The sequence below is a fragment of the Culex pipiens genome, chromosome 1 (assembly GCF_016801865.2).
Source record: "Culex pipiens pallens isolate TS chromosome 1, TS_CPP_V2, whole genome shotgun sequence".
Classification (NCBI taxonomy): Eukaryota; Metazoa; Arthropoda; class Insecta; order Diptera; family Culicidae; genus Culex; species Culex pipiens.
Genome location: NC_068937.1, coordinates 61,268,377 through 61,290,933, shown reverse-complemented (window position 1 = coordinate 61,290,933; position 22,557 = coordinate 61,268,377). Strand labels below are relative to the sequence as shown.

At 38.5% G+C, this 22,557-nt stretch overlaps 1 protein-coding gene across 1 annotated transcript in view; it reads right to left on the bottom strand.

The window, feature by feature from the left end:
• The window catches only part of LOC120419889 (ras-GEF domain-containing family member 1B-like), a 69,992-nt gene extending 58,103 nt beyond the window's left edge, over window positions 1-11,889 (bottom strand). The window contains exons 1-2 of the mRNA XM_039582754.2: window positions 10,310-11,889; window positions 6,556-6,600 (exon numbers count right to left, since the gene is read on the bottom strand). Of these exons, the coding sequence (XP_039438688.1) occupies window positions 6,556-6,600; window positions 10,310-11,521 (1,257 nt within the window). The 5' untranslated portion in view covers window positions 11,522-11,889. The remainder of the gene's footprint in view (window positions 1-6,555; window positions 6,601-10,309) is intronic.
• Between the last annotated feature and the right edge of the window lie 10,668 nt (window positions 11,890-22,557).

Here is a 22,557-nt window from a genome sequence, read left to right as displayed (position 1 = left end):
TTTGAACAAAAAAAAATAAATTAATTAAAATTCAGAATTGATTTGAAGGAATTTCATGTTTTAGATAAAGCTCTACTTCAAGGAAGTGATTTGAATTTATTAAGAATTGTATTCAGCAGAATTGTTTCAGATACAATCAATTTTTGTCGGCTCGTTCCAACATGACTTTACCTTCTAATGGATCTTCAACGAGTTAATTGCTCACCCCGTAAATTCTAATTGGACTTTAAAGCAACGAGAATTATTCATTCATTGATTCAAATTTGATTTCAGTGCCAAAATCATAAACCTGAGTTCGGGAGGTCTCGCATAACTTTGTTACGCGTGGGAGGCTGCTATGAGAGAGTTGTGGAGAGTAAACAGAAAGCTCTCTTTTAAGTGAGTGCCATCTATAATTCATCCCGGTCATGTGCAACACATCCCATCTTCTCCGTCGCTGGAAGTAACAAGAAAACCACGCGCGATGCATCGAGTTTTTCGCATTGCGTCGTTTAAATTGGGCAAAATAAAAATGCACCTGGTGTGTTCCTGGCTCTTCCCTCTCTGCCTACTTTGACTGACCGGTTCGAGCACGCGACGTCATATTTGTGCTGTGAATGGTTTTTTTATTTCTCCAGAACAAGAAATCGACAGCTGGCAGAATACGCTTGAAAGTTATTTTGATATTTTTGTCTTCCTCACCTTACTGAGAAAAGGCTATACAATCACTCGAAAAACAAAATTCTAAATTTGACCTAGAACTACCTTCATGTATACATGTCGTCTCAGAATCAAATTCTGAGCAAATGTCTGTGTGTGTGGTGGGATGTTGATCAACAAAATTTGCACTGGGTTATCTCGGCACTGACTGAATCGATTTGGACCATTTTGGTCTCATTCGATCCGTCTTGGGGTCCGAAAAAGTCGCTATTGAAAATTATAAAGTTTATTCAAGTTCTTCAAAAGTTATGATAAAAAAACGATTTTAACAATAGTCCGGAAGATTGTAAAAGGGTAGTTTTTGTAAGAAACCCCCTCATGTTATACATTTTTAGAAAGGTATTCAAAAGACCTTTCCAACGAGTTCAATAGATTCCAGATCTGACAAACTTATCAAAAGTTTTAAACACTTAAGTGTTATTTATGAACTTTTTAGAGGCCGGATCTCAGGTAATTTGATGAAAACGTTGTCCGGATCTATCATGTGACTGATGGTATGAATAATGAATCAGTGTTCAGTGTGTTGATAGAACACTGAAAGTTCCACCCTTTCGCAACTATTTTGGATTGCATTACCCTCTAAATGTTAGGAAGGTGGATTAAGTAACGTTATTATTTATACAATCACTTATCAACAGCCAAACTTCAGAGGATTTCGAACAAAATTCTGAAAATGGTTCAGCACCAGTGAACTTCATCAATTAGCCGAAGTTGACACTTTGGACGTATGTCCATTAAGATAATTGATGCATTTCGACAAAATCACTGCAGTCTTCAGCTGCATTGATCCGCTCTTTATATAGTTTATAAGTAAGTTTTAATGCATCCCTTTTCCCTTTTGTTTTTTGAAAAGGTCCAATAAATCAAATTTTCAAAATTTTGCTTTTAGGGTGTTTTTATACCCGCCTTGAGTCAGGGGTATTAAAAAACACCCAAAAAGCAAAAACTAAAAAGTTGGTTTATGGAACTTTTTTAAAAAAAACTCCAGATTTGAAATCACTGAATAGCGAAAGCTACAATATTTCATGAATAAATGAAAATTGCTAGTATTTATAATTGAGGTGCAAAGTCATCGATTGTGATTGGACACTCAATAATATTTTAACTGAATGAATGTACATGGAAAAGAAAATCTGAATAAATATAAATTAAAAAACTAACTAAATCCACCTATGTGGTTGATGCCTTCCTCACTTTTTACCAACAATGGGTAATATGAGTGGTTTAGACACATATTTCAGCTATTTTTTTTAGGTCCAGAAAAATAAGTACACAGATATAACTTAAGTGGTCAGAACACGAGACAGAGTTGTCAGATCATCAATTTTGTGGACTCGTTAGAAAGGATTTTCGATTACCTAACCAACAATGGGTTGGATGATGGATCCGGACATCATTTACATGCATTTAAGTAAGATCCGGCTTCAAAAAAGTACATAAATATCACTTAAGTGGTCATAACTCGAGACAGGGTTGCCAGATCTTCAATGATGTGGACTCATTAGAAAGGTCTCTCGATTACCTAACCAACGATGGGTCGGATGATGGATCCGGATATAGTTTACATGCATTTAGGTGAGATCCGGCTTCAAAAAAGTGCATAAATATCACTTAAGTGGTCATAACTCGAGATAGGGTTGCCAGATCTTCAATGTTGTGGACTCGTTGGAAAGGTCTTTCGATTACCTAACCAACGATGGGTTGGATGATGGATCCGGATGCATATACATGAGATCCGGCTTCAAAAAAGTACATAAATATCACTTAAGTGGTCATAACTCGAGACAGGGTTGCCAGATCTTCAATAATGTGGACTCGTTGGAAAGGTCTCTCGATTACCTAACCAACGATGGGTCGGATGATGGATCCGGACATCGTTTACATGCATTTAGGTGAGATCCGGCTTCAAAAAAGTACATAAATGTGATATTTATGTACTTTTTTGAAGCCGGTCATAACTCGAGACAGGGTTGCCAGATCTTCAATGATGTGGACTCGTTAGAAAGGTCTCTCGGTAATCTAACCAACGATGGGTCGGATGATGGATCCGGACATCGTTCACATGCATTAAGGTGAGATCCGTCTTCAAAAAGTACATAAATATCACTTAAGTGGTCATAACTCGAGATAGGGTTGCCAGATCTTCAATGTTGTGGACTCGTTGGAAAGGTTTTTCGATTACCTAACCAACAATGGGTCGGATGATGGATCCGGATATAGTTTACATGCATTTAAGTGAGATCCGGCTTCAAAAAAGTACATAAATATCACTTAAGTGGTCATAACTCGAGACAGGGTTGCCAGATCTTCAATGTTTTGAACTCATTGGAAAGGTCTTTTGATTACCTAACCATAAATGGGTCGTATGATGGATCCGTACATAGTTTACATACATTTAAGTGAGATCCGGCTTCAAAAAAGTACATAAATATCACTTAAGTGGTCATAACTTGAGACAGGGTTTCCAGATCTTCAATGATTTAGAATCATTGGAAAGGTCTTTCGATTACCTAACCAACGATGGGTTGGATGATGGATCTGGACATAGTTTAAATGCATTTAAGTGAGATCCGGCATCAAAATTCCAGCACCCGATTCGCAACTTTGACACTTTTTTATACGTAACTTTTGAACTACTTATCGGATCTTCAAACAATTCAATAGTGCAGTATGGGGCACCAAACCGGACCGAATGCAACTTGTTTGACTCAAATCGGATCAGCCAGTGCCGAGAAAACTTGGCAAGAATTTTGAGCACCAAGGGGAATACGCACACACATACACACACACACACACAGATATTTGTTTAGTTTTCGATTCTGAGTCGATAGGTATACATGAATATAGGTCTACGAGCTGTTTTTCAAAAATTACTTTTTCGAGCAGGATTATAGCCTTACCTCAGTGAGGAAGGCAAAACACTAAAATCAACAGCCAAGTTCCCCTCATACTTTTTTAGAGATGTACAAAAAAAAATGCTTTAGGAAGTGCTTCAACCACAATTTCTAAGGGTAGTTTTGCCCAATCTTCAAACCTTAAAGTTAAAAAAAAAAGCTTTTGTAAGAAAGGCAAAAGGTTACTTTATTGCCTTTTTTAAACAATTTTAATTAAAAAGAAGATTTTCTAGCAAAAATCTTCATTTTATTTATTACGTTAACAAAATTTAAGATCACTCACCCTTCAGTACGTAACAAATTTCCTATAGGATCACTCTGAGTCCGAAATCAGGATAAGTTGCCCCGACCAACTTTTCAGTTTTTGCTTTTTGGGTGTTTTTTAATACCCCTGACTCAAGGCGGGTATAAAAACACCCTAAAAGCAAAATTTTGAAAATTTGATTTATTGGACCTTTTCAAAAAAAAACTCCAGAAATGTAGGAGGTTCTACATGTACAAAAAGTAAAAGGGATACATTAAAACTTACTTATAAACTATATAAAGAGCGGATCAATGCAGCTGAAGACTGCAGTGATTTTGTCGAAATGCATCAATTATCTTATTGGACATAACATCCAAAGTGTCAACTTCGATTTCCGTGAAACTTTGCTCCAAGGGAAAAAACTTTTGTCGCTTACCACGAATCCGATGTCCATTTTTCGATGCCTCGTGATGGTGGCGTGGGACGACCCCTTTATTTTTTCTGCGATTTGTAGTTCAAACCATGAGGAATAACAAAAATGGACCTGGGATTCGTGATCAGGGACCCAAATTACAAAACAAAATATTCATTTCTTTCTATTAAATCTCCAAGTCAAGATCGATGTTGGTAAAATTTTCATCAGGCCTTCGTCGTGACCCTCAAAGACGTCTTAATTGATTGAAAGCACGAAAATATCCATCCTTTGTAGTACAATGCTTCTAGCATATACATTATCTAAATTCATCTTAGATTAGTGTTTTTTGTTCGTTCTATGTACTGAGAAAATAGAAAAAGGTTATAAAAAGTTTAAATAAAAATAAAATAGTTACGTGAGTTTGCGAATTTTTCGCTTTTATGCAAATTATACACAAAGCTCAGAGTTGTACACAAGGTTAATGTTTTAAACGTATCGGTTGGTTTCCTCCTACACACAAGTCTAGCCCTTCCAAAAATGGCTGAAATCACGATTCAAACGACACTCTCCTACATCAGTCCAAAAGTGACCATTTGAAAGCAAAAGAGCGAAAATAATGCGAAATAGGGGATGTTCCATTTCCGATGGAATTCGGGTAATGAACTCGAGAGGGGGTGATCCCCAAATAAACAACAAATTCTACTTTATAGCAAAGGGATGGTAGGTTTTGATATCCGACGCAAAATGGTAGGCCACAATTAACGTTAGGCTTTGCAGACAAATTTCACGTTAAAGTAAACAAGTTTAGATAAACGAATTTGCACTGGACCTTTAAAAGGAAACTCGATTTTGCATCATTTAAATTCGCTATCTGAGTTGCTCCAACTTCTCCAATTTTGTTTTATTTGCGAGACAAGTCCGTTTGCATCAAGAGTTATGTTCGTACGTGAACGTATGCTGCTGCTTTTCTCCTTGCCTTATTTGATGTGCCCATCATCGGTTGTGTCGCAGAGCAAGTTATGGAGGTCTTAGCCCGCGGCTTGATTGCTGATCGTGCAAAAGTTTGCAGGAGAATTACAAAAAAAAGCTGAGCGGCACATAACGAAAGTACCTAGTATGTGTGCTGAGTGTTGACTCGACTCTTCACAGAAAGCGCACCTTTAAGCCACATGCGATGAATGAATAAATGATGGTCACGAGGGTTCCAACCGGACCGGAGAAATGCTTTTTTGATGCAAGTATGAAAAAAAAACAGGTTGGTCTTCTTGTTTAGCTGAAAGTTATGTTAGGTCTACTGTTTTGGCGGCAAAGTGAAAATGTGTGGGGATCCTTTGGTTGACTTTTCTTTTTTTTTTGTACCCTGAATCCATTATCCATTCATTATGCAACAAAGTTTTTTGATCAACATCCAAAGTGTTTGCTCTACAACTCATTTGTTCGAGTTTCACAACGGTATGTCAATTTATTGTTACATGCGCATCAATGTTCAATTCTCGCATAATTTACTTTCACATCGTCGTGCCGCTACTCTCGTTCATATGCTGTAGAGTGCTAGTGCTAGTGAGCTGAGGAGACTGATAAGTTGGTTACGACGATGATGTAACGTCACTCAACACAACACAATTCGCCAGATTGCTGAATGAATGGATGCTGCATCTGACAAGCTATTGTGTTATAAGGAAGATCAAGTTTAGATAATTTCATAATTATAATATGATTTCCGCCGGGGCCTTGGCCCCAAAAAGAACCATTCCTGAGCCGATTGATCCGACCAGTACTCAATAAAATTACGTGAATTTCTGCACATGTGAAGGAGAAAACTATCACTTTCACGCGTCAAAATAAGCGATTTAAATATATTCATTCATTCATTGTGCGGTTTCTTCCCTCGCCTCATCCACCTCTTTCGTTTTGGGGAGAGCACAACGGAGCCGGCTTAAGCCAATCTACTCAACTCAGCACCCCAGCCAGCCGTTGATGGCCGGACGAATGTGGATCGGGAGAACCGCGCAAAAAAGTCGCTCGTCAGTGGTTTGGAAATCTGCGGTCGATCGAGAGTGAAACTGCTTTTTTTCATTGATGAAAACTGGTACGAAACTGGTTTTACTACTTTTATCTGTGCGGGATTTTGTTGTTGTTTGTTTGTGCACGCCGCGTCGCTTATGAGTCTACGGCTTGCTCCCAGTTTATTTTTAACCAGTAATTATTTCTTTGCGCCCGCAGGTCCAGTCCGATGAACCAGTTTTCCAGAGTGAAAAGCTGTGTAAATTGTGCAAGTCAGTACTGACTTTTAAGAAGCATACCTTAGGTTTTGGCGCGGTCTTTCCATCTGGTGCTTGTGCTATTTTCTGAAAAAATAAAGAAAATTATTTAGGACTTCGGATAATCGAATATAACTCCAACACCTGAAACTAACGAGGATTCTGAATACAGTTCAAACTCGATTATCCGAAGGCTTCGGAAAAATTTCACTTCGGATAATCGAAACTTAGGATAATCGAATTAGGAAAATAAATTGCAAAAAACGCAGAATTCGAATATGATGTTTTGGTTTAAAACAACAAAACGAAGATTTTTGTTTGTTTGTGATTCCATTATCCGAAGTCCCATACCGTTCAGATAATCGAACTTCAGATACCTATCGAAACTTCGTAAAATTTTCCGGGCCTAAACAGGTGGAAATAACCGGAATAGTTCAAGTCTGGAGTTTTTTTTTGAAAAGGTCCAATAAATCAAATTTTAATTTTTTGCTTTTTGCGTGTTTTTTAATACCCCTGACTCAAGGCGGTCTCAAAAACACCCAAAAAGCAAAAACTGGAAATTTGGTTTATTGGGTCAGGATTTGATATTGGAATTGCTCGAAAAGTATCGAACGATTGAAAAACTCTACTTCAAACATTATAGCATGTCAATACGATTCCTTCTAACAAGAAACACTGTTGGATGACTTGTTTTGACCCTATCTTTGCATTTGAGCATCAGTTTAGTTTCACTTGACCCATTGTCACCCCCTCTAAGGGGTGAGATTGTGTCAATTTTTAAACGATTTGCATTTAAGGTAGAGTTTATCAAGTTCCACCATATTTTGGGAAAATGTTAGTAAACTATCTAAAAACAATTCAAAACAACAAAGTTTTTCAATGATATTTAAATTGTTTTTGTTAATAAGAAACTACGAGAGGTGTATCGTTTTAGACCCATAGTCACTTCCACGAACGGTACATTTTTTCAAATGCCAAACAAAATCAATTAGCAATTGAAGACTGCTTACAAACTGAAAAAATCACTTCAATTCAATTCAATTCGGTTTTATTGGTGAATAATCAAGATACAATAAGTTCTTTTGAGGTACATAACAGAGTTTTGGAGTTCCTTACAGCTGTGTGTTACATCATAATCCATTTTGGAACAGTTATTGCTTGTAAATAAAGGTGTCACCAAGAGTAAGAAAAAAATAAAAAAAAACTTACTAAAATTGCAAGGGAAAGGGGATAGAAATAGAAAAAGCTTAAAACTAGATCACAGTTTTTTATCCTTTATAGATGTGCTTGATCATCAGCTCCCCAAGGGCCAGGAATTGCTCCGCCTTGTTACGGCAGGTCCGAAACCGCGTCAACATCTCCCCTGCGAGAGCAAAGAACTCTGGCAGGGTAAAGAGATCTTCTCCGGTAACTTCTTGCTGGGCCGTATTGCCACTGCCGGCAGCGACCACGCTGGCGAACGATCGCCCCCATCCAGGAGGGAAAGCTGAGTTGTCCGCTGGAACCGTACGATGACCAGCTGCCGGCACGGTTTCGCTCGTACTTCGCTGAGGAGGGTGGGACGCTGCTGCTTTCTTCTTCCTCTTTTCCTGCTCCTCGAGGTAATTTTTCCGTGCGCTACATCCACGGTGGGTCTCGTGGCGCAGGGGTAGCGGCTTCGGCTGCCGATCCCGATGATGCTATGAGACGCGGGTTCGATTCCCGCCTTATCCACTGAGCTTCTATCGGATGGTGAAGTAAAACGTCGGTCCCGGTTTCTCCTGTCTCGTCAGAGGCGCTGGAGCAAAAATCCCACGTTAGAGGAAGGCCATGCCCCGGGGGGCGTAGTGCCAATAGTTTCGTTTTTTACATCCACGGTAGTTGCTGGTATGGTTACCTTCACAGTTGGCGCACTTGATGCGCGCCTTCGTTTGCTCTGCCTTGTCACCCAAGTCCGCTTTGCACGGCAGTGCACACGCCTCAGAGAGGTGTGATTCACCGCACTTCACACAGCGGGGCGGGAGGTTGCAGTTCCGCGAGCCGTGGCCGAATTTCTGGCAACGGTGGCATTGTGCTGCGTCCGACGGGTTCTTTGAGTAGAACCGCCAGTTTACCCAAAACCCGTCCAACGCCTTAGTTCGCCGCAGGTCTTGAATTTTGACGGTGCCGCGGTCGAAGTACAACAGGTACAGGGTGTGTGTACCTGTTACTGTTGTCTTCCGCGAGAGGACTTTTATGTCCCGCGGCGTTATGCCAGCACCCGAGAGGTCCTTCTTGAGGTCGGAGATCGGGCGGTCTTGGTACCCCTGTAAAACGACCTTAACGGCAGTCTTCTGCACGGGGTCGAATGTGTAAAACTTGAAGTTTTGACGCTTCAATTTCTCCACAACCAGGTCGAAGTTCTTTTCGTCAAATGTGTAAACTTGCACTGACGACTTACCGATTTTCAGACAATATCCGAGGCCTTCCAGCAACTCGTCAACATCGTCCGCCAACGTGTCCAAAACAAAAATTGGAGGTGGTCTACGTTCCTTTGGAGAATTGTTCTTTTTTGGCGTCGACACTTTCTTCCGTGCACGCCCGTCATCGTCGTCGTCGTCGGTAGTGTTGCTACCGTCGGTGTTGTTGTTTTCTTCGTCGTCGCTCAGTATCTGGAACTCGTTCCTGGTGGGGATGTTGGCGGATGTTGATGTGCCACTGGTCGTGGCACCGGAAGTACCGGAATGGGTTCGCACTGGTGATCTCGGAACGTATCCGGGATGTAGATACTTTTTGTCGATTCCATCTGCGCTCACGCTCCCCTGCGCGATGGCGGCCGACACGGCGTTTGTTTGTTTACCTTTTTGCACACGCGGATTTTTCGAGGCCGCTCTCGAACTGCCACGGCCACGGTCGGCCTTTGGCGTGCTGGAGAAGCAAACTCGCGGGTAATCACGATCAACTACGACGAAAAATTTCGAAAAAACCAAAAAATCACTTTGAATGTACGAATCTTTGGATAATCGAATCACGAAGCTACTTTTTTTTCGTTGTCTTATCATTGATTGTTGAGCTTAAGTATGACCCTCTGAAGTGGCTTGAATTTTTTGAATCTAGATGGCGGCCAAATTGGCTTTGTTGAAATATTAGGAAAATGCATTTAGTAATTTTTAAGGCAAATAACTATTCAAATTTGAGAAAATAAAAAAATACTTTTTTTGTTCATGATTCGATTATCCAAAGTCCCATACAAACCTTCCGATAATCTACCTCGTTACGGATGGGCGGTACGACCCCTTCTATTTTTGAACATTCGAAAAAATACGTGTTATTCAATTTGCTGCCTGATATGACGATGATTTGGAAATTTGATGTCAAGGGGTCTTGTAAAATTGGACGCCCGATTTGATGGCGTACTCAGAATTCAGAAAAAAAAACTATTTTTCATCGAAATAAAATACAAAAATAGGGTCTATTTTTTCATTTAGAACAAAATTTTTCAATACAAAATTTGGCTTGAGATTTGCCATAGTTTTAGCCACCTTTTCTTGTTCCTAATTGCGCGGGGAGAATCTTAACAAATGTTTCTAGGATCTTTGGAACAGATATGTAAAACATTCGATCGTACTGCTATGCAATCACTGAGATCCCTGTTGAATCAATATGCAATGAATTAATTGCGCATTGAAAATAAATGGGAAATATTTTTCAGACTTTCAAGCTGATCGAAATTACATCTTGCACAGGAAGAAAAATTAAAATGCTTCAATATTAGCTGTAGATGGATGAACCCTATATTCTAAGATCATATACTGAACCGCACTTCAATTGTACCCACCGTTTCCCTGTACGCCGGTTTGTAGTGTTCCTGAGGGTGTCGCTTTTCAATGAGAAATTTCTCCTTGATGTTCTTACACTGCATCTTCATCTCTTCCTGCAGCTTTTGTTGTATCTGTTTCGGAATCGTGCTGGACCCCAGAAAACATCCACCGGCTCCTGTTCCTGCGCCGGTCCCACTCACATTTCCACTTCCACCGGTGCTCAGGGACGAACCGATACTCGTGTCGATGCTACGGGCCCTGAGGTGATGGGGAGCTATCGGGGGTGGCTGGGATCCGGCAACTACGGACGCGGACGGACCACTTCCCAGGGCAAGGCTTTTCTCCAGTCGTTGTGCTAGCATTTGCTCTAGTTGTTTCGATGATTTCTGATATTGCGATATGCTTTGGATGTGCTGCGGTGGTTTCGTGATGCAGATATTGCTCGTGGTGTTGCTGATTCCGGGTTCCCGGTTCTTGTATAGCTCGAAGGCCATCGTTTGGCGCGTGATAAAGTCGGGGTCTTTGAACCCACCGGAGCTTGACGAGAGCGAACTGTCCACGCTGTCGCTGGATGATTTAATGCGGCTATCTTCCAGCTTGCGACCGGATGACTTGGGCTCGTGATTGGAGAAGCATGACTTGACCCCTTGGTAGGCAGAGTTGGTCGCGGCCGTTCCAGCACTGCTTAGGCTGCAGTTTGTGCCATTTTTTGAGCTTTGCAAACTTTGCTGCTTGTGACTGCTGTTGGAGTTAAGAATAATTCCACAGCAATCGTTCGTACAACCACCCAAATTAGGGGAGGAAGGGGTTGCTTTCTTGCCGGCGCTTTCGGGCAGTTTTTTTGTCGGGATGTTTTTCAACGGAGAGCTCGTCGACATCGTTTGGGTGGTTGACACGTTTCCACTCGCTCCACCACCCAGCGCCTCCAACCCTATGCGCAACTGCTCCTCAGACAGTTTGTTGGGCAAGTGCCGTCTGGAATCGAATGACTCTCCGCCGCCGTCAAGGGATTTTGCAGCCGTGAAATTTTTTTGAATGAGTTTCACCTTGCTACCGGTCGCAAGACCAGAATTAATGGCACCTACGCCACCCGTGGATCCCGGCGCTACGATAACTTTCCTTTGAATATTGATCGGCAAGATTGGCTTCGCTAAAAGGGCAGGCTTGACGCGAGGGGCTGCCCCACTCTCTGTATCTGCACTGTGCCTTTTCTCGCCATGTTGTAGCATTTTTTTTCGCACAGCCAGACAAAACACGAAATTTGTTCACTCTATTTGTAAATCAAACTTAACCCCTAATTAAACACTTTTGGTATCCTTTCGTTATCCTTAATTTTCTATTCCATGCTGCGCTTAAAAGAGCACGCCTATCATCACTTTAAGCTCACTTTAATTTCATTCTATCGTAGACCAATTCGTACAGCAATTCCTTCGATTTCCAACAGCCCTTTGTACTCAATTATCAAATTACTCGATAGTACTAAATACTTAAACAAACTCGAGTGACCGTGGCGAATCCAAATCCTTAAAAAACCTATAATTTTTCACACAAAACTATCGCGTCTAGCCCGTCAAAGCAACCGATGGCAAAGGTTCGCTCCCTTTTTCTGACGTACCACCACCAAACAGGACGAGCAGCCAGTGCCACCCCCTCCTTTGCCAGGACATTTCGTGTAAGGTGTGGGGAGGATGGGTCGGACGCCAAAACATTTCCCCGTTTATACAAACCCCCCTCTTGAGTAGTAGTAGTGTGTGTTGTAGCGTGCGGAATCGTGCCTTGGAACGTCAAATCTCAAACCGGAGTCGGAGGTTGTTTGGTTTGGGGTTCCAGTGGCGTGCGCACGTGTTGGGAAAGATTTTCTTTATTTGTTCGTCACAACTCGGTAGGAGGTGGACACCATGCATTTCTACCTGATATACAGTCTTGGGTGGACACCTCGTTTGCTTATTCTCTACAGTCTGAATAGAGACAGCAGTTTTTAGAGCACTTGAAAGTTTGACTTTTGGAAAACGATGTTCCATTTAAGATGTTCTGTGTCTGATCTATTCGAATCCAATCGACAATATTCAAATATTGTCCAGTAACAAGTAACAGCTTCCTCAATTTGCCTTTTTAGGGGAAAATGGGTTTTGATTTGTGTTGAGCGTTTATTTTTATTAACGATAGTTTATAACTATATACTGCCCATAATTGAAAATTCGGCTATTATGCCAAATCAAGTATTCCGAGAAAAACGCGTTTTAGTGTTTGTCACAAAATCTCCGTCAAGGCTATTCCCCATAAGAGTGGCATATTAGCCGTTTGGTTTTTCGCATCGACAGCCAAGTCTGAACACTATTTCAGTAAAATTCAAGTTCCAGAAGATGCGTTGGAACATCCTCTACCACCTGGTGCTAATATCTCGTTTTTGTCAAAAGTGGATATTAGCCGTTTTTTCAATGGTTGGCAGTATAGTTATCTGTTCAAGGAAGTATTGTCCGTTTCTCTCGAAGGTACACGCCGCGCGGCATTTCAGAATGTGCCGCAGACACTGTTGCCAGCGATTTTCTGCGCTATTTGTGCAATAAAAAACATTCCCGGCAACAATGCCATGCAATTCGAAAAAGAAGATCAACAAAAACAAAACGCACAGTATGGGATTTGACAGCGCGCATTTGCCGAAAGTGCGGCGCGTCGTTTCGAGGCTGGTATGCCGCGTGTCCTTTTCGGGAATACGCGCAATAAATGGGCGCGTGAGAGCAGCCATCCCTGCCTCGTCCTCTTTCTTGTGTGATCCTTCGAGGAGGTAGGTTGGTTGCTGCTGCGGTTTTCCCTCGGCGGACAATTTGTTGGATCCAATATGGAAGCCACACAGGAATATTGTTTTTTTCTTTTTTTTCTAGTCAAACAAAGTGTCATTGTTCTTATAGAAAAATAAGCTTTGTCGATGTGTGTGATAAAATTATCCAGATTTTTAAGCGAAAATGGCGTTCGAATGATGAACGCCCTGAAATGTCAAAATCACGCAGTGGTGCCAACATTACGAAAAAAGTGTGCCATGTATGACATCTACATTTTATTTTCTAATGTTGGTGCTACTGCGCGATTTTGACATTTGGGACGTTCACCATTCGAACGCCATCTTTGCTTAAAAACCTGGATAAACCTGAATACAACTTTAAAATTGTTATGTTTATAAAAAAACAGCTAATATCCCATGCTAATGGAAAATTGCCTGGACGAAAATTTGATGATGCACTCTAAAACGCGTTTTCTTCGGAATAATTAATTTGGAATACTTCAATTTTGAGCAGTATAGGGAATACAGCAAACAATTCGAATGTAAAATCGGATATACAACAGCATGTTATGTGCATGCAATGTTACTTTATATCACATACCGCGCAGACTTTGTTTTTTTTTTCTACTCACAAAAAAAGTTGCAATCGACGGCATTCAAACTCGGCATCGACAGAGAAGACTGGTGCCTTAGCCCGCACGGCTATCAGACCGATGAAGTGTGGAAAAGAATAAACGCCTATATGAGTATTACATTTCGGTTAAGTAGGTTTTCCACACTGAGGGCTACATATGCTACATGTAATGCTACATTAAAATTCCATTCAATAATGCTAAAAATATTTTACTCCCAGGCCGCTACTGAAATACGTTTTTTTTTGCTGTGAAAGTAATATGTAACCAAGATGTGATTTAGATGGTTCTGTTATTTTTCAGTGTAATGTGTAATAATTGCAAACTAACTGTATATTGCATTTTCGAAAAACTTTTTCATTAAAAATTTGAAATTCTGAAGTGTTTTCTAGGGACAACAACTTTGAAATATATTTGCATCGGCCTTAACGGATTTAAAAAAAATTAAAAAATATTAATTTATTAAATTGTTGTTTATGTTCGTTATGCGCCCAATTTTTTTTTACTTACGTTTCAATTTATTAAATTTCAGTTTTATAAACGAAAGTTGAACTGCATAAAAAAAAGCCTATGCTTCCTTACTCTCCACTTCCCTATTGTTTTGGTGTGATTTAGATGTTTTTGTTATTTTTTAGTGTAATGTGTAATAATGGCAAACTAACTGTACTAGTGTATATTGCATTTTCAAAAAACTTTTTCATTGAAAATTTGAAATTCTGAAGTGTTATCTAGGAACAACAACTTTGAAATATATTTGCATCGGCCTTACCGGAATTAAAAAAAAAACTTTAAAAAATATTAATTTATTAAATTGTTGTTTATGTTCATCATGCGCCCAATTTTTTTATTTACGTTTCAATTTATTAAATTGCAGTTTAATAAACAAAAGTTGAACTGCATAAAAAACGCCTATGCTGCCTTACTCTCCACTTCCCCCTTGTTTCGATACACTTTTGACAACACAACAAACATCATTTAAGTCCTTCGGCACAACATATTGTGCCAGTGTTATGCCACTGTGAAATGATGGGGTGGCCAAGCACGAGGAAAAAGGGACGTGCAGAGGAATGTGTGGTGTAGATGGGAAATTGCTGCGCAGGCGTGGTTCCTCTAGACACTGAATGAAAAACGCCACCATTTTACAGATGGAATTTGTCAAACTTTGCACAAATCTTTCAAGAGGTGTAACGCAAAGTGGGGCAAAGGAAAAAATCCTGTCCTGTAAACATATGAAAGACATATAGGACCTTTTTTTTTAAAAAAAAAAACAAAAACTCTAGAAATATTCTGAACATGTATTTAGTTGTTGAATTTACAATTCATCAATTAGACTATTGCAAATATTTTTCAATGTTCATGTCAACGCCTCCCCCCCTTGTATTCAAAGAGTGGGGAGGGGGAGGGGGGGGTATTTGTGATTTAAAAAAATCAATAAAAAATGACGTGAAATAAACAGAAACAGAAAACTGCAAAAATAATCCTTTTTAGCATGATTTAACAAATATTTTGATTTTTTATATAAAATTTCGATGTGTGGTACCAAAAAAAGAGGTTTCCATTAAAAATACAAAATCACCGTTTTTTTTCAAAACTAAATAATAACAACAATACTCGTGCATTCATCAACACTGTTTCAATCAAATGGCACCATGGCAAGTAGTTACAATTAAAAAAAATTGTTATGTTTTTATACCCATGCAGAAAATTCACGTCATGTCTCTTGAAGAAATAGATCGGCATGAAAACACTCTTACACAATTCCTCTTAAGATGGCAAAAAAAGACAAATCTACCAATATAACGACCAGAACCAGGGATGCCACTTGGTTTTTGAAAATGTCTGTAAAAAAGTCTTTGTATGTCTGTGCATTTGTCTAAAATTCAAATATATCAATTCACGGTCATTGAAATCCATCAGAAACTGCGTTTTTAAGCATTTGAAGTCTAACTAAATAAGTTTCGACAAAAAAGATTACAAAATATTAATTTAATGAAGTTTTTTAAAAGTCTGTGCACCTCAAAAAATGTCTGACACAAGCTCAAAAGTCTGTGAAACACAGACAAATCTGTGTATCTGGCATCCCTGACCAGAACCGAAGTTAGGGATAGTTCCTTTAATTACAAAAAGTATTAATTAAAAAATGCCTAACATTTTTTGTGTTCCAATAACCACGCGCCTCCATGGAAATTGCTCATCACAATGTGCCACTAGATGGCATTGATTTGGTACGAGTCTTGGGAATATAAAATAAAAAGGTAAAGACACGAACCTTTTTCTAAGACGCAAACCATAATGAAATTTTCCGATAGTACACGCAAAATGGAAACTACTCAAGTTTTTTAAACTTTAGCCAATTTCGGGCCCTTCAAAGTTGGCCCGAAAAATCAGAGGGCAAAAAACATTTTTTTTTTCAAAAAACTTCAATATTTCAATGAAAATTTAAGTGCAATAAGTTGAAATCAATTTAAGATGCATTCCCCTGCATTTAGAATCATTTTAGCATGTTTGGGTTGATTTGAAAATCATTTGAAATTTTAAAAATTTTCGATGTTTATTATCGCAAAAAGTATTTTTTCGCTAAAATGTTTGTTTTCGTCAAATTTTACATTTTTTGAAAACTAATGATTGCAAAACAACCTCAACTGGACTAGTGTAAAATGTATTTTTAAACATTTTTCCATGCAAATGTTGAAACTTTGGCTTGTTATTTCAGTATTCATATATATTTTTTTTATTTTTTTGCCCCCACCCCTTCCCTCGACTCCGGCCAGAGCCAAGGGACAAAAACTTTGAAAAATATTTGCATCGGCAATAGAGTTATCTAAGCCCGATCTCACGCACACTAGCACGCCATTTGTTTTGCTGGAGGGTACAAAATTTAACCTCAATCTTTTTCGTGTACGTACACGCAATACATGCGCACGTAGATAACTCTATAAGGCCAAAACTAAACTAAATTTTCAGTCTTGAATTTACTCTGTCAGAAATGTGTAAACGCAGTTCGATAGAATCAATAAACTTTTTTGTTACCGTAATCTGGGATGAATCGGGAACTACAGCCTGAATAGGGACAGCAGTTTTTAGACCACTTAAAGCTTTTAAACTTGGAAATGGATGTACACTTGTACACATTTTGTTGTTCTGAGTCTGTTCTATCCGAAACCAACCAGAAAAATCAAAATATTGTGCTCCAACATGGTTAAAACTACTGTCCCAATTCGCCCCATGTGTCCGGATGACCCCAGTTTACGGTAAATATATTTGTATGTTTTGAATGAACAATTCTGTTGATTTGACTAAAAACTCTATCCAACCATTATAAAGAAACCTCGGTTGAATTAACAGTAAGCATCTCTTTAAACAAGTTATTATTTCAAGTGTTTTTTTTTAATCGGAAGGAAAGGGGTCAAGAAACAGCTTTACGAATAACAGATCAAAGGAGAGGGAGCGATTTTTGGGGCTTTTCTTCACCCTCTCTGACTTGCTTGCGCTTCCGCTGCTGCCCATTCTAGTGCCCATTTTATTTTATTTTCTTGACCGGTTCCTTCCGAAGTGCGTATACCGCTTATATGAGGAAAGACATATGATACTATCAATTATATTCTTGCTACAGTTACTTCCTTGACTTGATAAATAGTTGTAAACTAACAGGTTATCGTTATAAATAGATGCACAATTGCAATTACGTGTATAAATATATGCAAAAACAGGGCCTCGTGGCGCGGTGGTTAGCGGCTTCGGCTGCCGTTCCCTAAGTTGCCATGGGGCGCGGGTTCGATTCCCGCTTTTTCCTCCTGGCCTTCTATCGGATGGGGAAGTAAAACGTGCGTAAAAGAGGTTTTGGGTCACTCACCACACATAACCTTCGGACGCCTAGAAATGTATGTATGTATGTATTAGTACCTCCGTCTTGGCAGGACTTGGCCACGACCACAGTATGTTGTTTCAACTGAGACGGTTTGGTTAGTAACCGACTTATATCTTATGGACCTTAAAAGATTGTCATTCTCATTCCAAACATTTCTTATGACATGATAAAAAGGACAATGAAACTCATGTGACTTGGGCCAGGCGACCCACGACTCCCTCGTCCAGTCCATAAAACATATGAAGGCCCTGGGATGTCTTTTTTTTAGAGGGGTTAGTAATTTTTTTGGGGGGTTAGGCGTTTGAAATTTATGAAATATGAATATAATGAATAAAATGAAAATAATGAGAGATTATATAATGTATAACAAATAAAACTTTTTTGGTATACCCAAAGAAGCAATTTTGCATCATTAGTTTGTCCATATAATTTTCCATACAAATTTGGCAGCTGATATATGAAAATTAAAAAAAACTGTATCTTTTGAAGGAATTTTTGATCGATTTGGTGTTTTCGGCAAAGTTGTAGGTATGGATAAGAACTACACTGAAAAAAAATGATACACGGTAAAAAAATTGGTGATTTTTAATTTTACTTTTTGTCAATAAAACTTGATTTGCAAAAAAAATGTAGTTTATGCAACAAGTTGCAAAAAGAGGATTTTTTCAGCACGAGTCGTACATTTATCCAACGAGGTTCACCGAGGAACAGGAAAAGTAAATAGTTTCACGATGGAATTGCAAAAAAAACTATTTTTAGTTTTAGTGACATAAAATGCCAACTTTTCAGAAATTTCCAGGTTGTGCAAAAAAACTTTGACCGAGTTATAAACTTTCGAATCAACACTAATTTTTTCAAAAAATCGAAATATTGGTCGTAAAAATTTTTCAACTTCATTTTTCGATGTAAAATCAAAAATTACTGTATTTTCATAAAGTGCACCATTTTTAAGATATTTTTTTTGAAAAATAGTCGCAGTTTTCCATTTTTTTTAAATTAGTGCACATGTTTGCCCACTTCTGAAAAAAATATTGTTGAAAAGCTGAGAAAATTCTCTCTATTTTGGTTTTTTGAATCTTGTTGATACGACCTATAGGGGAGTTTGGGGTAATATGGACAGTGGGGGTAATTTGGACACCTCTTTAAAAATCACGTTTTCTTCGGATATAAAGTGAAAACGGCAATTTAAGTGATAAGGTTAGTACTAGTAATGGCCTAGGAGTATGGACAAACCAAAAAAGTTGGAATAGGTTAAATAGTTTTGGTATAACGTGTAAAAGTTTCCAAAGGCCGGTTGGCACTGCCTTAAATTCTAATATTTGAAGGTTAGAAAATAAGGTTTTGCAGGGGTTATATGGCAAAAAAGTAGACATTTTTTGGTTTAAGGGGGTTGCTTGGACGATGCCTGAGATATGTACGCATAAAAATTGTGCATTTTATCCATTTTTATCATCAAAAATCGCAATTTATGATAGAATATGCTATGGGGGTAATTTGGACATGGCTTGTGGGGTAATTTGGACATACCTGAAAGTCTACCTGTCAGGCAACAAAAAGTAACTTTCATGGTTGGATGAGTTTTTAAAGGGATTTAGATAAATTTAGTGGGATTTGATATGTCAAAACAATCAAAAATGAATGTGAGCAATGAGAACTTTCACAAAACCCCTATTTTTTAATTTAGATAAATTTATTCCAATATTCGAATTGATGAAAATCTGATTACTGTACATTTGGCGTTCAACAAGATTCTAATGTTGATTGCTTTTAATTAACATCTTTGACATTTCTAATTTCTATGCTGGTTTACAATAATATTTAAATTTGAAGGGCTACAGAATGTAAAAATTAAAAAAAAATGATATTTTCAGGCTAATAAATTCTATATAAAGATTGATTTATATAAACATAAATGATACCTTAATCACTAAAAACAAGTATAGTGTGCCTGATCCAGCATCAATGTTTAAATCATTTCAGTATTAATGATTAAATTATGTATACTACACTGAACTATTTGTTATCTGCCTATTGAATTATAGTTCTATCACAAAATCATTATTTAAACCATTGATGAAATATTGTGAGCAACACTTCAAAATATAAAGCAATTACAAAACCAGGTTGAAGATAAAAAAAACATGCTCAAAAAATCAAATGTTAAACTTATTCTTCAACATGTGTCCAAATTACCCCACAAAAGGTGTTCATATTACCCCACAAGGTATGTCCATATTACCCCACAAGGCATGTCCAAATTACCCCACAAGGCATGTCCAAATTACCCCATAGGGGTGTTCATATTACCCCCACACAAAAATGTGGGGGTAATTTGGACACCTTTTAACTTTTGCGATAAAAATGGGTTTTTCATCAAAATTTATCGAAATGAATGACATTTTTCCATCAAATATGGTCTCTATTATCCTCTGTTGTCATCCACATTCCTTTAAAATATCCATACAGCCCGTAACAGAGCAATTTCCTTAGGGTGTCCAAATTACCCCACACTCCCCTAGTTGCTGAGATATTGCCATACAAAGGTTTAAAAAGCAGGAAAATTTGTGTTTAAGTCTCACCCAAACAATCCACTATTTTCTAACGTCGATATCTCAGCAACTAATGGTCCGATTTTCAATGTTAAAACATGAATCATTCGTGAAATTTTTCGATCTTTCCGAAAACAATACTTTTCAAATTTTCAAATCAAGACTAACATTTTAAAAGGGCCAAACATTCAATATTACGCCTTTTTTGAAACGTAAGTCTTGATTTAAAAAAATTGATAAGGAAAGATCGGAAAATTTCACGAATGTTTCATATTTTAACATTGAACAAATACAAGTACAAGATGATTTACAAATTATGATAATCATGAAACAAAACATATCCAAAGCTGATGGAATTGAAGGGACTTAATGACAAAAGCTTCGAAACAGCTATCAAGGCCAAAGGATTTATAAAACTGACTCAATTTTGGAAGCATGAATTTTATATTGCCGTTGAAAATATAATAATAATACAAAAAACTAGACAAAATTCATAACTATTGAAAATGCTTTAAAAAGGGAAAATCATCCTATTGAATGATTTAATCTTGGAAAAATACTACTTAAAAAATATCAGTGATTCCAAAATGGAAAGATTACAAGAAATCCCTATTGATTTTTTTTTTTAATGGTCTCCCACATGGTTCCAAAAGTGGTCCTGAAAATGTAAAATTTATTTCCTGTAACTTGATGTACATTGCAAAAAAATGAATTCCAGGCACTTACAATTCATAATAAAAGTTTTTGTCCCTCGGGCCGTCGAAAACTGGAGTAAATATAGAGTTTTGGCATACCTGCTTCAGAAACACAATCCTCACAAGTCCATGAGCGACTAGCCGGCGCGCTGGATAAAACAAGCCGCTTAACAATCGATCTGCCATCCTAAACCATTTTTGTCGTTCAAAGTTCATCGCCTGACAACTTGGAATCCCAGCAGGCGCTGCACTGTTGATTCAATCACCATTCAACAAAAGCTGAAGTTTCATCACCCCAGGCAACGTTCTTCCGTGGACTTCGCTCACTCGCCTTACACATCTTTTTTCATGTTTTATTTTCACAAATTAGGGGAAATTCTCGTATGTTTGGCAGGTTAAAAACTCGCTCCTAACTCCATCCAATTTTCGGATTTTCACTATCTAAGCAACTAATTTTGCAAAACTTTTGATAGAAACTTGCTATAACCTTCGGACGCCTAGAAATGAGCAGAAACTTGCAACAGAGACCACAAAAGACTCAAGGGTCGTTAAAGAGGATTGGTTTGCTTTTATATGCAAAAACAGCAAGCTGAGAAAAACGCAATTGAAGTTTGTCCCACACGTATGTTAAGTTTTCGCCAAAAAACTGGATTTCCTCTTGATTTCTAGAACAAAGTACTGGATGTTATAGGCTTTTCTGAATGGAAATACGATTTTGAACGAAACCGATCTTATACACACTACCTAACCATTTGTTTTTGCTGGCCGGTACAAAATTTAACCTGATGTTTTTGGTAGCGTTGCGTAATTTGTTATCGCTCCCTTTTAGCATCCTGATTGAAAAAAATAATTGCAAGCTTTTTGCTGCGTTTACACACATAAGCGCGCTCGCTCCTCCTTAACGTGAAGACTTCCATCATTGTCATAATTTTTCGTTCAAAGATAAAAATTTTGCGTCGCTTTCAATATTTTGACAAAATTCCTTCAATAAGTTGTTTAGAATAGTGCCCTACACATGCTGATTCCTTTTGGTAACGATTATCCTATTCTTTGTAAAGTTATGGAAATCGTCATCAATCAATGATTGTCAACTAGGACGTCAATGACTGTGCCACAAAATTATATGAATTTTGAAGCACATTTGATTTAGATCAAAAATTCTTTCAGTGGCTTCAAGAAGGCAACTACCGGCACATGCTGATTTCTTTTGGTGCTAAAATTCGATAAATTGAATTTTATACAGAATATTTTACAGTGATGATTAATTTTCTTCGAAAATGATCAACGGCTTCACCTTAAGGGGTGTGCTTTATGGATGGTCCCCAACCAGCATTTGAATGGCATAGTCGCAGAATCACCGAACCAAAAAATCATCATCATTCGCCGTGGCAGAGCAGTAATCCCCAATCCGGCGGCCGTGTCCGGTGACGAAAACGCTGACATGTCCACGGGATTGTAGGGTTTCCGTCCTTCCAAATAATGTAAACAATATAAATATATTGACCGGGTAATAATAACCCGAAAAAGACTATTCTTACTGTGGCACCCTAGTTGGGCCTGGCCACCTCCGATCTTCGGAAACTCCATTCCGGTTCCTCCACTCTGCCGCTTCTCCCCACTCCACTGCCTCGATGACAGTTCTAGACTACCCCGTCAACCTAACTACCCGTCACTGACAACCCGGGTGACTACCCGAGCAGAATGATACGGGGATTACCCGATCAGAATAATGTGCGTCTTTT